The 17695-nt window shown below is 40.0% G+C and overlaps 1 protein-coding gene across 1 annotated transcript in view; it reads left to right on the top strand.

The window, feature by feature from the left end:
• The first annotated feature begins 1272 nt into the window (after positions 1-1272).
• The window catches only part of LOC306764719 (olfactomedin-like protein 2A), a 36055-nt gene continuing 19632 nt past the window's right edge, over positions 1273-17695 (top strand). Inside the window, exons 1-2 of the mRNA XM_079251936.1 lie at positions 1273-1544; positions 17180-17443. Coding sequence (XP_079108062.1) covers positions 1476-1544; positions 17180-17443 — 333 coding nt within the window. The 5' untranslated portion in view covers positions 1273-1475. The remainder of the gene's footprint in view (positions 1545-17179; positions 17444-17695) is intronic.

The raw sequence follows: 17695 nt of genomic DNA, 5'->3' as shown, positions 1-17695 counted from the left end.
CGTCAAATCTGCGTTTCTGTTTGTTGTCGGGTTTTTATTTTGTTTGTTTTGTTGTTGTTTTTTTATTAGCACTAGAGTAACATTTTTTTGCAGATATGTAGGCATACATATGGACCTGCATATTCACATATATTTACATACAAAATATATATATACATGTGTACATGCAGACCTACGTAAAAAAAAGAAAATTATAATAAATAAAACAAATAAAAGTAAACACAATTTACAAAAATATAACCGCACAATAATAACACGAAGCAGCTTCAGCGTTGGTTCAGGCAGAAGCAGGAGAATTACTCCTCGTTTTCACATAAAAAGATTTCCTTCAGAAAATCTATTAAAGTTTCATCCAACAGTCACAGAAACTGTTGTCTCACTTTAACCCTGAACATCAGAACCACCAAAACCCTGAATGTCCAGCCTGCTTCTGCAGTTTTATTCCTTTCTCAGTGATGCCATGTGGCGTCTTACCAGAGACCAGGATGGACAGTAGTTCTGACAAAGTTCCGTTCCCATCAAGAAGCTCATCAAAGTTTCTTCAGCAGAACCAGAATCAGGTTTCTAAACCCATGACGCGTTTTCATGAGCTCCACATAAGATTTATAAAAATCACGTTTTATTTTATTTTCATGTAAAGAGCTTGAATTTTAAAAGATAAAATGAAAACAATCTGTTAAACTTGACAGTTAAGGTCAGCTGATCTAATGAAATGTTCTACATTGCAAAGATCTGGATTTGTGTTTTGGCCTCCCAGATGTTTGACACTCATTCATCCACTGGAGTGTGATTAATATTCCTGAATGAACTCCCTGCAGTGTTTTGTAAACGGAGTCAGCGGCTCATTTTTCATTGTGCTCAGTTCCCCGTGACCATCATTTATTCTGTCATACTGGGCTGCACGTGCTGCTCTGCAGCCAGATTTGTCACAAAGGAAGAAAAAATGATTAGGTAATAATTTGCCAGGTGGTGGCGCCAGAAGCCTTTCTGTTTTTCTGGCGCGAGCTCTGAACAACATTTTGACCTTCCGCAAAGTGACATGTGTGGCTTTATTTTAACTTCAAAGCAATTTTTTTTTCTTAAATCTGCATTTATCTCGTAGTTTTAGATGCTTCTTTATTTTAGTTGGGATTAACTTGAGCGTTTTGTCTTCTAAATACTGTGTGTGTATATGTGTGTGTACGTGTGTTTGTGCGTAAACCCCTCCCACCTGTGGAGAGCAGACGATAATGGATGATGCGCACAGTGAGTCCGGCTGCAGTCGGCGCGCGCAGTGCAGACACACACACACCACAGAGCGCACAATCATCCCGCAACATAAAGCCTGAACACACAGAGACAGTCCTGAAGAATCCGCACCGGCGTCAGGTGAAAATGGCGCTGAAATAGGCGCATCTTTTCACCACATGGACTTTGCGCAGTGACTGACTGTCGCTTTGGATTTCTGCACTTGGCTCTCAGACACTCCAGGAAAAATGTGGAGATATGCGAACTTGTTGGCCTGCCTGCTGGTTCTGTGTGAGGAAGCATCCTCTCAGGGCAAGGTAAGAAACCAAAAACCCACTTTGCTTGTTTAGAATTAGTTTTGCGCAACAACCAGATGGTGCGCATTGCTGAAAGCCATGAAAGTTGGAGGAAAACTGCTGCACTGCCATGCCTCGCTGTCAGCCTCACCTGCACCACCTTTACGTGACAAAGTGCCTCTGCTTAAGACAAATAAGTAACCTGACCAATACCCAACATTTCCCCCTGCTAGACCCTACACTTTGCGCCTAAGGTGAGCAGATGTTTGGGATTACGTGTCATTTCTTGTGATCCCCCCAATGAGGGCTTTTGTGTGACACAAGTAAGGATAGGTGTGCGTAATTACACCTCCAGAGAGCAGATGCCTGGTGCCAGCTGCATGTGAAGGGATGGCACTGAGTGTGGTAAGGGTAATGTCTGGCTGCTCTTGTTTGTACAGCTGCTGGGTTGCAGTAACCCCTCACTCTCCCTCAGCCTAATCCAACTCCAATAACACACACAAGGCCCATGTACGGCGTTTTACATGGAGTTCCTGTCTGTTAGTGATTGTAGAAACTCTGGAAACAATCAGAGTTAAAATCAGTGTCATTGCAGAGCAAAAGCTCTAGCTGTAGATGATGGAAACATGGTGGGAGTGCCCTCTGCTCCTCTACAGTCTGAGAGTTCAGCTTTGTTTCTTCTGATTGGGTTTGTCCCATTCACTGTGCAGGAAGACAGCTCCACATTGCATGCATCTGTACTTAGAACATGTTCTACTAACCTGGGAGAGAAAACACTGAGATGCATGAGGAAAACATGAGCACAAGCACATGTAGGACGTTTTACGTTTGGTTTATAGTGGGATGTGCAACGCTGTAGACGGATCCAAGGGGCTGCATGGCATGTAAAAGTTTTTAAGTCAATATGAGCATGTGCAAAAGCAGCATCACAGACATTTAGACATGAAACAGGGAAAACAGATAGATTAATAAGGGCTGCATTCCACGTAGTGGATGGCAGCATGCACAGGTGCAGTGGTGGAATGCAGCTCTTGTTGATACACCTGAGATTAGCGCCATATATTCTATTATTTGTTTATATAGTCTTATTTATTTATGTAAGTCACTTCACTGCAGTTTTCAGCAATGTTAATGTAGGAGATGTAGAATTTTAGTCCTTTAGAAGTGCTGTCCTGCAGGTTTTAGATACCCGACATGATTCGTAGGGTTGTGCACAACTTGACAATCTGTTGGGGAGATCTGTTTAATTTAATCTGGCAAACATCTAAACCTGCAGAACGGTCCAGGAATGGACATCTTTTATGCATGTTTTACTAAAACATGCAGCCATAATTCAAAGGTCCAAACACAGGTTCAGAAATCTGAATTTGTGACCTGGAGATGGACAAAACCTGCGTTCAGCCACAACGCGGCAACGTGATTAAATCTGTCTGATAAGAGTTTTACATCAACTGGAAACATTTTATAAATGCAAATAAAAGAAAATAAAGTAAACAATCATGTAAAGCTGTAACAGAGCAGTGAACCTGAGAGCCCAGTTTTAGCTCACACTTTGTTTTTCAGCGTCGGTGTCACTGAATCTGTCATGAAAAAAATGCAGCAGCTAAATTTAAACAGAATGGAAAATCAAAAATTGCAGACTAATGAAATCTTTTAAAGTGTGTAAATCACCAAGAGAACATTTATATATGAGGATATCATAAAACATAAAATAATGCTACTAAATCAAAGTAGCTTTAAAAAATGTAATTAATTATAGACATGATTATCAATGATTAAGTTTATTAGATTTACAGTTTAATAATTAGATAAATGTGAATCATTTTACAATGTTTACCGGTCCCCAGTTAAATACGTATCAGTAAATATGCTTGCTGGTGTTGAAAGTTTCCCTACAGGATGCAGAAAAGGAGCTTGTGGTGAGATAGAGGTCCCGTCATAAGACCTCTATCTCACCACAAGCGCTGGCTTCACAGTTTTTCTTTTTAAATGAATCGCTGGAAGGCCATGAAACAATCACAGTTATTAAATTAATCAAAACTTCTGATCATTTGCATGACTCAGATCAAATATTCTCAAATGTGTTTTGTTTTCTAATCTGCTGAAATTTTACCCAAAGGAAAGATTAGTCTTGTGGGTAAACTGGGTTGGCTGATGTTTTTACGTCAACATGAGTCATAAATTACTGAGAGATGCAGCGGAGAAACGTTTGCTGACAAAAGAGATTATAATATTCCTCATCAGCCCGTTTGTGTCTAAATATGATCAAGATGTTAAATAAATGTTTATATTCAACATTCCTGGATGTATTCCAGGTAAAACACATGGATTCAAAGTGAAGCACGTTTCTTCTTCCTGTCTCATATGGTGCATTTTCACCGTCTTTAAATGAATGTGTTTATGCATAAAACCGGCCCTCTGATGAGCCCAGTTTTTGGACACACCTTCTCATTTATGTCTGTCACTGCAGCCAGAGTGTTGGCAGTGGCGTTAATGAGAGCCAAGCCTGTTTGGAGGAAGGCATGGAGGGCACCAGAGGGTGGCGTGGGAACCAACATATGCTCATGTTCTTGTTTTGGTTGTAAACAAACAGAAGGACAATCAGAGCGAGGTCAGCTCGGGGGTAGGAAACAGACATGCTCAGTTCACCTCGGTTAGAGAGCAGCGTGGAGTATGGCAGGAGCAACGACCCCCTAACCCGCACCCCGTACTCATGGCGTAATGTCATGAAGTGAATTTATATGTTTGGTTGAAGCATAGCTGCAGAGCTGTTGGAATTGATAAATAATCACATGTTTTACCCTGAAACAGTGACCTGAGGTTGGTTTTGATGTGAGTGTGTCAGCATATGATCCAGATGTACACAGGAGGAGGCTTCTATGAAGCTCATCACTACACATAGCTGGCATTATTTTTATTGTTTGTTTTTGCCTAAATAATAAATTTCACTGTTTCCTTAAATGGACTTTTACCCCATTGCATCATTCTGCAGCGTGTGCACTAATAACTGTAGGAATAGTTAATTACACAGCAGACACCAGTAGTCAGAGCATAACCTGCCTGAATCACAGTATCATTAACAGCATTTACTTCGATTCACATGAGACCAATTCATAATTATATTAGAAAACTGAGGAGAAATTATAACGTTGTAGTAATTTCTTAAATAAAATAATACATTTTCACACATCACTGTCATCTTTTGTCTAGCACCTACTTGAAGAAGCCTCTGACTGAACACACTGTGAAGAATTGTCCATTACATTGAGATTCCATTCAGCTCCAGATCAGTCAGGACCATCAGAACTGGTTTTCTTGATCCTGATTCTCTTGAGAGATAATATGGATGAAAGCTCTGCTGAAACACTGGTACTGTGGGACGTGATATTCAACTGGGACGTGTTATCTTGGCATGTCCCAGTTAAAAGCTCTCCTGCTTTTTAGTTTTTTTGTCAACATTGCTGTCTTGATCAGCATACAGACACATTAAAATCAGGGATATATTTCTGTAGCTATGTCTTGTGAAACACATAATACTCCATCCTCTGTATTCCTTCCATGTCCTTGTTAGCCTTTAGAGCTTAGCCATTATTTTAGCTGGCAACCTCTCGTTGAACATCAGAAATGTTTTAAGATTTATTTTAGAAAACTGGTTATAAAAGAAACTTAAAACAAATAAATGAATGAAATTCTCATTTGGAGAAAATTGTTTCTTTTATTTGGAGGAAACTTCTGGCAGAACCAGAATCAGGGATCGTGCTATTCTGTTTTTTTTTTTGGTTTTTTTTGTAATGTAATTTTTATACATTTTCAACAATGGAACAGAGGCAGTTCAGTAGAACAACAAATGACACCCAGTTCCCTTTGGAACACCCTTTACCCACCCAACAAACACATCACAGATCTACATCATTAGTGTCAAGGAGATGAGCCAACAAGGAAGGATTAAATAGTATACTAGTCAGACAGCATTAAGAAGCCTCTTAAGCCCATCTGTTCCTTTTAACCAGGTGTGAACAGTAGATGAACTAGCATGGTTAATTCTAGCTGAAGATAATTCCTGGTATAGAATATCCAACAGGGTGTACAACAGATGTTTTATTGAGAGGTCATGGGAGGCAGCCACCTCTGGACTATTAATTTTTTAGCTGCAATCATGCAAGCCAATCAAAATTTACACTGTTTCTGCTTGATCTTGAATTTTCCAAGATAAGAAGCAATGCAGGGGGACATTGCTATTCTACATTCTTCTCTACCAGGTGCACAGATTGCATCTCATTCACAGACTTCAGTTCATTTGACTCAGGACAGCAGAACAGAGTTTAATATGTATGAATGTAATGCAGAAGTCTAATTCTTCTAAACAAAACATAAATTAACCAAATCTTTTGAAGAATCTCAAAATATTGACACCGTTTCAGCCGTAAATTTCTATTTCTCAGGTTCTTCTGCATCAAAACAAGTAACATCTGCTGAACAACCTGTTTTCGTACTGTCAGTCAGACCTGAATGAGTCGATCAGAGACCAACTTTCTTGTAAATCTGCTGGTAAATCTGGTCTGAACTCTGCATTCAGACACTGGTAACTGGTGACTTCCGCTCTTCTCCTGATCCACCAAAACAGCCTTTTCTCTGTGCCGTGGGTCCGCCTGACCTAAAAGCTCAGCCTTGAGTAGGAATATGAGCACAAATGAAGATAGAAGATAATGCACCGAGTGTCACGGGGCACCGAAAGCAACCAGGACAGACAGAGATCCAGTTCATTAGATTTTATTTTATGGCCAATTTAACAGATTATCCTAAAAAAGTGAAATGGGTGGGAAAAACTGCATACTTTCCAGATTTATTCCAGCCTCCATACTTTTCTAAATCAAGTTTGGTGGGAGGCAGTGTCTTATTAAAATATCTTTCATTGTTCACTGTGTTATATGAGTGAAAAACCTATTTTTTAGGCTCTATATCTTATATCATGTGCACAAATGACCTTGAAGTAAGTAATGAAAATCTGATGTTCTTTGGCAACATCCCATTGTTGCCAGCTGTAAGCATATAGTATACAGTAGAAGGTTTACACCACTGAAACCAGGCAGACTGTACTCTACAATGCACGTTTGTGTGATAGGTTTGCTAATTAGCACATGACTTCATCTAAACATATAACAACTTTTCTAGCAGCTTTAGCTTCATTGCATCAGAGATTACTGGAAAAAGTGCACAACACGGAGCACGGACCATATGCGTGGGAAATGGGCTGAAAAATGAGCCCCAGACGGAAATGTCCACAGAGTCCACTGGGTCCAGTTTGTGGGTTTGATGTAGAAATACACTGGATGCCAGGTCAACCTTAAATAAGTGTCTCTATTTATTATTCATGTTGTTGTTTTGAGTATATGGATGCATTTCTTATTTGTGATCCAGGAAGCAAATACATAAGAAACCCATTTGGGTCATCCATGTGCACTCAATTAGATGTACTCAAATGAGTCTTAGATCAGATGCCAATTTTAGACACAACTCATGTCAAGCATCACCCACGTGGAGGGCACATTTTATGGTGCCTAAACTACTTTCTGGAGACATTTTTGGCAACTGCTTGGAAGTGTTTTCCAGAATTTTAGTTGTTGAAATACAAATCTATAGCAGGAGATTTAGATTTGTGTAACACAGCTGCTGCACAAACTGCGTGCATGGCGCGGTAGAAAACAGTGAGGAAGAAAAACTCCCTTCTGACCAGAAGGAAAGCCTCCGGCTAAACCAGGAAGGTTGTCTGTCTGCATATATATATTTTTAATGAAGTGAAACTCTGCATAGATATTTAATATCTTAGCGCTGAAGGACTTTAGAGGCCATGTAAAAGGAAAATGTGCTGCAGTTTGATGAGCTTTTACACCACCGTGAGGGGTTAATTAGCCTCAGCTTAATTTAACGAAGGTGAATTTCAAGCTGAAAAGTTTATGTAAGCTTAATTTTTATGTCTGTTTGCATAAATATTCTCCCAAAATTGTCATTTAAACCTTTATGTCACTTTCTCTTGTTCACAGTGGATTCCTTGCAATATGAGCAGTATGTTCAAATGGTAGCTAAATTTCTGCTAAAACAAACAGGTCAGAAAATGACTTGGTAAAGAAAAACTTTACATCAAATCAAATTTATTCCAATTATATACATATAAGACCTTTTATACTTGAAAGAGAGAAAAGTACTTTATATACAATAAAAAAAAACAAAGAATACAAATATATGCACACATCTGATCATAGGGCTGGGCAGTATGACAATATATATCATCTGAACAATCGAAATTGTTTATTGTTTCATATGAGGCTCTATCGTTTACGCCACAATAAGGTGCTTTACTGCAGTATTTTACATCAAGTAGGCCTGTCACGGTAACAAATTTTGCCATGCGATTAATTGTCTCATAAAATATTGCGATATGTGATAATATTGCGCTAAGTGATTATTGTTGTCATTTTGAGACCATTTTCAACTAAAATAAGAATAATGTCATAATAATACAAGTACACCCTTTAATAGATCAACATACTTTAAATTCTAAAGAAAATTTAGCTCGATGTGTGGACTAAACTCATCCAGTCCCCTGAAACAGATCAGGATTTCTCCTGGGGTTTTGGCAATGTGGTTATCTGGAACATATGGTCTCTAAACATTTGGAGGTCAGGGTCCAGGCAGCAGTAGGGCTGGGCAATTAATCGATTTAATCAATTAATTTGAATTTGCTGTTTATGAGAATTTATTCATAAAATCAGGAAAAAAAAATTTTGCGCCGCCAGCACCTTTTGGGCTTCCGTACCTTATAGTGACGTCAGCACGCTCCCGCTGGTTTCCCACAGAAACACATAAACACAACAACATGGCAGCTAGAAACGTACAAGAAGTGCCCCCTCTGCGTTTCCATTACATTTTGTTGCAAACTAAAAACAATATTTGTATGTTTTGACAAACAACAGTTGTGATTTGCGTGTGTTTCTGTTGAGCAGGGTTTAGCACATTAGCATCACGTTTCGTAATTGCGGTTAATGCAAAGTGGGCACGTAGCGTTATTTTATGCTTTTCTATTTGTTTGGCAGAGAACTTGCTTCGGATTTTCTAAGCTTTTCTCCCTCATTTTCTTTTCTAAAACTCTGAAATTTGCTGTTGTTTATTCCATACCGCGCCATCTTTACCGGGAATTAACTGGTCACGACCCCCATGTCACGTCTGGGGACACGTAAACGCAAAAAAAGTGTTTCCATTACACTTTTGCAATGTAGTTCTGTATTGAAATGTCTGAAAAACCACCTCTTGAGATCGTAAAAACTTTTATAGCAGTGGGTTTTATGGCGATATTTAGTTTTTGCAAAGTGTCTAGGTGTGATGGAAACGCAGGGTTTTCAGTGTGGGAGGGGGCGTTGTCACATGCCACGGGGGTCTGAAGCCAGATGCAGCTGACAGGCTCATCTTTCTTGCCAAAAATGTGTAAATTAAACAAAAAACAGCAAGAATGTAATATTACATGTATGTTAGAAATATAGCTTTAATAACATTCAGGGATTTTTTAAAAATAGTGTTTTGTATCAAAGAGGTCAATTTTCTCGAAACACATGTTAAGTGTAAAGAAACATTCATTTTTATTCCCTCATTGCCAATATGGGAAATTGTTTTGGTTATTTAATGTCAAAATACTCTAAAAGGAATCAATATTTTTCTCCCAAGAGGAGACATTTTTATTTTTTTATCAGTTTTTTATTTTAGATTAAAGTTACACAAGTGAAGTGAGGCCTATTCTTAAATGTATGATCAAAACTTAAAACTATCTTACAGTGGAAACGCACAAAGTACAAACATGTTTCTTATAATGTTTACAGCAGCAGTGCCTGCATCTCTTTTTACAATCTTGTTTAACAGCTTGTTTAGTTGCACTTTAAATTTAAGTAAACTTTTAGGCTGATCGCAATAAAAGCATTTTTGAAAAAGAATAATTTTTGACATTTGTATTTTTTTTTCTTTTTCTTGACAGTAAAGGGAAAAAAAATCGATTAAAATTGGAAATCAGATTTGGTTTAAAAAAGTTGAAGACTTTATTTTTTGGCCATATCGCCCAGCCCTAGGCAGCAGTTATGCACTCTATGGTAAAGCTCATATAAGGGGACATGTTTGTACTGGACCTGAGGTGGCATGGTAAAATGAAATGTCTTTGATCGCCTTCAGTATGTCATTTTTCATGTCATTGTAAAGTTGTGGATCTTGCCGTTTGTAACATGAGTGTTCATCCAGGCAATTCATACTGGCTGTGAAATGTTTGCAACATTTTTCAAAATGTTGCATTTTCAACAACATTAAAGGGCAGCATGGCTTTACCAACCACGTTGTCTGAGTGCACACCATGTTGCATGGTCCTGCTGGTAGTTCATCTGTTGGTTAAACACCGCAGTGATCGTGGACGGTCAGGAAAATGGAGATAGCCTGTTTGTTAAGGTCTTTTTTTTCCCAGGAGGGAAAACTGCAGTTGATTTTGTTTTCAGCGCAGATGGAAGCTTTTTGTTTTGCTGTGTTTAGTTACTGTTGTTTTAAAACAAACATGGCACGAGAAAAGAAAGGCAAATGAAAATTATTGCGTCCAGCAAACTTAATGTGCACATTTTTTCTTCTTCTCGAGCGAATAATTGACTAATTGCATATTGCGACAGGCCTAACGTCAAGATGCACTTTACAGCATGCACGTTGAAATATGCTGAAATATATAAACAAACATGGAGGAAGACGTAGCAGACGTGGTTCATCGTGTTTAAAGATGACGAGCCAACCCAAACTAATGAGCTTGTTCCTAAAAGAGGGAAATTTCTGTTTCATGGATATAAAAATGCCGACGTGGAACCGACAACAGACTAGCTCACAGTTCCAACAACGGACTCCGATACAACTAACTCATTTTATCACCTGCTCAAGAATCAGGATAAAGAATACAGCCGCAAAAGTAGCATCAGATGGTGGCAAAAACGCTCAAAATAAACTCCAGACACAAACTCTGCAACAGGCTTTTACCAGTGAAACGCCATACACTCATAGTTCCCCCAGATAGACGGAGGTCACTGCTGCTGTTGCCTAGCAACATCTGACACATAACTGATGACTGACACAACATTACACACACAGTTTTACATCTTTATGTACATTGTTATGGGGAGATAAATGAGTGATGTTGGGATAAAAGATTGTGGTCATATCGCCCAGCCCTATCTGATCATTCACACACACATGCAGACACACACACCAATACTCTGCTGCATAACACAACAGAAGCATCTTCTTGTTGCCTAACCAACAAGTAGATAAAGAATGAAATAAATGAATATCTGGCTTGGCACGTTGCAACAAAACGATATTGTGGGTATCCGTTCACACCAGAGGCCACCCCAACCATGGCCGCAGAGGGCATCACCTCTGTAAACAACTCAGGGTAGGCCCATCCACTCCACAGCCAAAAGGCTGCAATGTATGGGCCACCCAGTCAAAAGCCATTTCCATGGAATTACCAAAGTTTGAAAGGATCAAAGTAGACTTAAACCAATGTAGAACAACAAGATAAAAGTAAACACAAATTCTTAAACATACATAATCTGTGTTTAAAATATCTAAGTAGTAATAGATAGAACAATAACAATAAAAATAGACTAAAAACCAGATAAGATCATTTAAAAGCTGAACTAAAAATGTCTCGAGCCTCTTAATAAAAACATCTGCAGCTCTGAGGCTCCCTGGCTGGCTGGTCCACAGACAGAGGCCGTAGTGACGCCATACGTTTTGGTTCTCACTGTAGGAACAAGTAAAAGGCTGGTTCCATACAACCTCAGGGTCCGCTAAAGCTCATTCCTGAAAAGGGGGTCAGATGAATATTAAGGCCAAAGACCATTAAAACATTTATAAACGCCTAAAAGGACTTTAAAATCAACCCTAAAAGGCACGAGGAGTCAATGCAGCAATTTTAAAAATACTAAACTTCAGTCTAAAGATCAGAACGTGATGGACGGGTATGCCATTAGATTTTTCCTTCTTCACACATAAAACTCTGCACCTGCAGGTGGAAACTTCACAGTGTGGATAAAATAAAGTCCTGCAGTTGGTGGGGAAAGTGATCATTTAGTGCTTTAAAATGTTTTAGCACTGATTACATTTAGCTTCCGTCATGATTAGCTGATTGTTTGTCATCTTCACTGGACCTCAAATAATAACTTGTTTACGTAACGTCATGGTGTTATTCCCAGGAGGGCTTCATAGAGAACAACGTCTTTATAACCGAGCAGTGAAAACTCAGCTAACATTCAGCAGATTGGATGAACATCTGTTTGAAGACATCATCTGGGGAAAAGGCATTGGCAGCATCCGCCATTCCACTCGAGTTTGAGGTCAGCAAACAAACACTGATAATTAGAGAAGTGCCTCTTTGTGCTTATGAATGGATTACTGCAGTGTGTGGGTTTCATTGCGGAGCCGTCCTGACAGCTGGATTTGCATCTTTATGTTTTGTTTTTTTTGGTTAGTTTTGGGAATAAAAGCTCCAGTGTGACAATGTGTAGAAGTACGATCACCCTGGCATTAAAAGAACCTAAATATCTGTCATCAGTCACAACTTTTGGCATCAAACAGAGGTCAGTCTGTTGTGTTGTTTGAGTGCTCCAACTACTGAAAGCTTCAGAGGGTTTCTGGACACATAAACGGGCTCCCCAGGAATGTAGATGTATACCCTGAAAAGCAGCGAGGGCTTGATACACTTTGTGTTCTGCTAATTAACACCCCTGTGCTAATTCCTCTGGTTTTATCTCAGCCACGACCTCCGAGGTATCTCCTGACACACCTGACGTAGAATTCCTCTTGTCCACCAAGTTAATCTTTACTGTTACGGAATATCACTGTTTATAATAAGCACTTTTAATTAGATTAGAAATCAGGTGGACTCTTAGGGCTGGAATGTGGGCCCACTTTGGTCTTGAATGCGAGCTGAAGATTACGTTGAGTTTAAAGGCACAGTTCAGGTTTGATTTTAGGATCTTTTTTGTGCAAAACAAGGCTGCAGATCATAACAGAGCTGATGTTTGTATAACATGCAGCTGAACGTACCTGCTTTCTTTACCGTCCCCACTGATTACCAGCTGGCACAGCGCTCAAAAGGGAGGATATCCTTGTTTATATGGACACGGCTGCAGATACAACAGGCCCGCACAAGCAAAACACTGATTTAAACTCTGAGGCTAATGAATGCAGCGGCCTTTTGTGCAACACATCTTGTGTTTTTAACAACTCAGGGCACAATTGGGGTTTCACTTCATCACTGTCAGGGCATGTTAGCTGTTAAAGGCTGCTTCGCTTGAGCTAATAGAGCTCTCCGCGGCATGCAGGCTCTTTTCCTCCCATTGTGTAGACATGAGTTCACATCTGAGTTGTGTTCCTTTTGACCTGAAACTTGACTGCACTTGAGAGGTCAAAGCTCAAAGCATGCGGTAAATGCCCTGCACTGTTAATTATTGCCAGTCTTAATTGTGTTGCCCGTTCACATGCTGGTAGGTCAGCGTAGCATCAGATGTGGTGCAGAACGTTATGCATACCAGCACATACGACCTGACAGGAGGAGGAAGCAGCCGCCCTGACAGGCAGACTGATCCAGATTTATCATGATGAGCTGCGGCCAAATCTCTCATCTGCAGAAAAGCTCGCGATGTAACGCCTTCCTGCTTTTTGACGAGACAAAAAGTAGATCTGGCTGGAATTTCTCTGACTTCTCCACCTGAACGCAGCCCAAGCTGATGTTGCCGTGCGGTTGTCGGGCTGCAGCTGTAGCTGGACGACGCGGCTCAGCAGGGCTGTAAGCACAGCCTCATATCTGCTAATCCGTTGTGTTTTCATGTGTAGCATTTGTCAACCTGCTGCCTTTTCACTTGACATGGGTCAGGATTTGCTCGGATCTGCACATAGGAGTCCTGCCCTGTATCAGACCCCCTCCAAGTATGTCTGTTGTAATGGAAGGGTTATGCACACCCCACCCTCCGCTCTGTGCCCATCTCTCCACCCGCATTCCTTCACTAATGAGCCCGCACTACCACCACCTCCACCATGACTCCCCCCTTCATCTTCCCTAAGCCTGCAGCTGCACTTCCCAAAGATGTCCAAAACTGTGTAAAAATTGTAACTATGGAAACCTATAAAAAAAAAAAAACACACATCCTCCCAAATATTCCCACCAGGATATGAAGCCAGGATATCTGCATTCATCCTCACTAAATAACAGCACATTCATGTAAACTAAGAGCAAGTTAGAAAAGGTCTGACCACAACAGCAAATGCAATTAGAAAAAAAACAAAAGAAGAGTGTTTTTTTATTATTCCAGACAGTATGAGTCCAATATATTTTATATTTTCTCTGGTCATCTTAATTTAATTTGGCAATATCTGCCTACTTCGGCATTTCAGGCCATCAGGAACAACGCTGGCTCGGAGCAGTTTGAACTCGTCTCTCCCTTTTACAACAGATGCTCTGGAACTGAAGGCATCAAGTGAAGAGTTTTGGATGTTATTGTGGTCATTCGTCCTGCATTTGCAACTTAATGCGTAGAGCAATACAGTATTGTCGTTGTCACAGTTTAATGTCAAAATTCTCCAACATTTACTGGAAACTGGACTGTTTGCTGACCAGTCCGGCTCTCCGTATCCTCTTCTTCCTCAGCCATGATGCTGCGATGTGTGCAAGTTTGATTTTTTTTGTTCTAATATTCTCCAAGCAGCCTCAGTCTGAACGGTCAGGTCCCATTTCATCCGACTTTTACGTCACGTCAGATAAAAAGCAAAAGAGACGTCAGGAGGAGGATGGATGCAGCAAGATTTAATGTAAACTGTGGATAAAGCAATATTAGATTTTGCTGGCTTCAAATTTACAAACATACACACATTAACAAGCATCCATATCAGCCTCCCTAAACAATGTGTGCCATCACGTCCTCGTCTGTGCATGTGAATTATTTTACAACCAAAGACTCTTCACACTGTCTGATGGCGATCTCGTTACGATTATAACGACCACAGGAAAAAAATCACATCTCAGCTGAAATTAGGACCTGCCATGTGAACATAACCTGGTCTAGATCTCATCTTGAAGACTGCAAAAACTCAGCCTTTAAAGACAAGAAGAAAAATATACAAAAATTAGGTAAATGTTGCTTAAAATAAGATAGATTATCTGCCAACAGAACAAGAAAATTTGGCTTGTCAAGACTTCCCAAAACAAGTAAAAATACTCTTAAAACAAGAGGAATTCTCTGGAGTAAAAACTAAGAATTATCTTAAAAAAAAAAAAAAGCATATGTGTACGCAATTTAAGAAGATCTTACTTAGATTTCAGTTTTTGCAGTGAAGACAACACAAATCTCTTTTTTCTGCAGAAAATCTGCCCCCACAGCAGTGGAAATGAGAGGAAATGTGGCGTCATACCGTCACAGGACGGGCCTTTCGGACTTGCTTTGTACCGCTCCCTGAACATAAAAGGTTTTGCAGTTTATACCCGAGTCTTAAGCCGTCAGTTTAGGCAGAACTTTCATGATATTGTCAAAGCTTTCTTAAGTGTGTGTGTTTAGCAGATATTTTATGCAATCTAGAAATGATTAATATTAACCAGCAGGGCAACCCGGTGCCCAGTGACACAGTCTGGTGCAAAAAGTGTTTTTTTGTTTGTTTAAAAATCCCAGAAGTCTCTCACCACCCCTGTGCACAATAAACAGATAGTTAATATATCAGTGGCGGGAAAATTTTTAAAAAAAAATCGAAAATCTGGATTTTTTTGCTTCACAATTTTGAAATTAATTTTTTGACCAAAAAAAAAAATATATATATTTTTTTTAAATAAATAAAAAAATCCATTATGAAATTTTTTGTCATTTTTTATTGTTTTTATTGATCTTTTAACTTGGCTTCTTGGGCATTCTAGCAGCAAAATGATGATCTGGCTGCTGTGTTGTTTTTTCCTCATTGAAATCAAGAAAAATGATGAGCAAAGAGAAAGTTTTATTGATTTATTTTGTTTTTAATCTACAAAAATCAGCAATATATAGAATTGTAATTTAAACAGAATTTGCACCCAAAAAAATCTGAATCAAATCGGGACAAAAGCATATCGTCACAGCCCTGTAATATATATTATTATTATTTCAGAAAAGCACTGATATCTTCATTCTACCAAATTTCAATACTTCTCATGACAGACCTAGTGTTGAAATATACTCAGTCAGAACAATAACAGATTGTGAAACATCTTATATAAAACACATATAAAAGTGGCCCTTGGGCGGCTCCTGCTAGTTAAGGGGTTAAAATAGTTGAGTAATATGAGCGCGCTTCTGTCCAGCGGGAGAGTTTACCACCTCTGAACGATATGAGGACAGGACGCCAGGTCATTAATGAAGAGTCTCTGTGAAGCGACAGCACATGTGCGTCTTGTCCTGCGGTTTCTACAGCTCTCTAAATCTCCGCGGAGGGATGACAGGATGATCCTCCGCTCCAGCAGCCATCGCTCTGAGAGATGGGCTGAAGTCAAGGTTCACACTGAGTCGCAAGCAATCCCCATACAGTGTTGTTTGCATTGAAATGTTCTCACATTGTGGCATCATTTGTGTTTACTGAATGTTTTCCTCATAGCATAAATCAACCAGACAAGACACTGGAAAAATGGAAAAAATGAACAATTTGAGTCGATGAGGAGAAATTGTCCCAGTTTTTCTGTTACTGGTTTCAAATCCACTGTAAAACTGGGCTGGTTTATTAAGATGGCATCCATAACTTCTTAACATTAGTCACAATGCATGAATTGGGCAGTAAAACTGTAAATAACATCTGAAGTAGAAGTCAAGTTTGCATTAGTTTTTCTTTTTCTAATTTTTTTAAATTTTCAAGCTACTAAATCTTCAAGATAATATTGACAAACCTTTCTGAAATGTTCCAGCTTACTGTTCTTTCTTATTATTTAAGCTCCTCTTTCCTGTCACTGACTCTGGCGGAGTTTAAGTTGAACACTCGTTCAGTAGGAAGCCTGTGAGGAGAGGAGGAGAGGCACAGATAAGAGAAATGTACAGAATTCTCTGCAGAGCTCAGCGTCCTAGCTCCTCATCACTGCTTCAACATTTTATGAAATGTGCAATAAATCTGTCTGGCTGAATTCTTGTGTGAGCTGAGGCTTTCTCTACCTTATGTCAGCGTGGACGTCTCACATGGGAAGCTCGTGGAATGCCCGGCTGCTCCGGCGGCTGTGCTTTGCCTCTGGTTTAGCCGCTGTCATCGTATAAGGCCAGCTGGCGGTACAACTGAGTGGATTATGTTTTTCTCCTCTGAGTCACACCGGCTGACATTCAAAGGAGAGGAAGCATGTGTTTATTTTCCAAATTCGCTTTCCTTCCCTTCCTTCATATGACTAACTGGTGGAGGTTAGCTTAGCATGTGCTCTCAGTAATTAGCACTTTTAATAAATGTCCAGCGCAGATATGATTTTAGACAAAGCTAATTGTTTAAAACATTTCTTGAGACAAAAACAAACAAACAGAAAAACAACGTAAATCTGAAAACGAAAAAAAAGGACTCAGAAATCGTCCTTCGATTCAAACAGACACGTTGTCTTCCAGATCTTCGGGGAGACGGAGCCGGTCCGGATGACGTCAGAAGGCTCCGACTGCCGCTGTAAGTGCATCATGCGTCCTCTGAGCAAGGACGCCTGCCTGCGGCTGCGCAGCGGCAGCGTGCGCGTGGAGGACTTCTACACAGTAGAGACGGTCAGCTCTGGTTCAGACTGTAAGTGCTCGTGCACCGCCCCCCCATCCTCCCTAAACCCCTGCGAGAATGAGTGGAAGATGGAGAAGCTGAAGAAACAGGCGCCGGAGCTTCTGAAGGTGAGGAGATGGAAACTTTTATAAACCGAGGTCCTTAATCTGGGACGCTTTGAGAGCAGGTGGGGCGCTGTTTTAAAACCTCTAGTTTCATTCTGCGTTATTTTATCAGAGTTCTTTGCAGAGACGACGTTCACATGTTCAGCTCTGATCTGTTGGAGGTTTAGAGCTGCATCTTCCTTGTTTTTCCTGTCCAGCATTTAGGCAGACTGATGTTCTGGAGGCTGTGTTCTGCTGAGCACATTTACTTTGCCA

Source organism: Telmatherina bonti (genome assembly GCF_933228915.1).
Source record: "Telmatherina bonti genome assembly, chromosome: 13".
Lineage (NCBI taxonomy): Eukaryota > Metazoa > Chordata > Actinopteri > Atheriniformes > Telmatherinidae > Telmatherina > Telmatherina bonti.
Note: the sequence above shows the minus strand (reverse complement) of the source record. Positions and strands in the feature narration are given on the sequence as shown.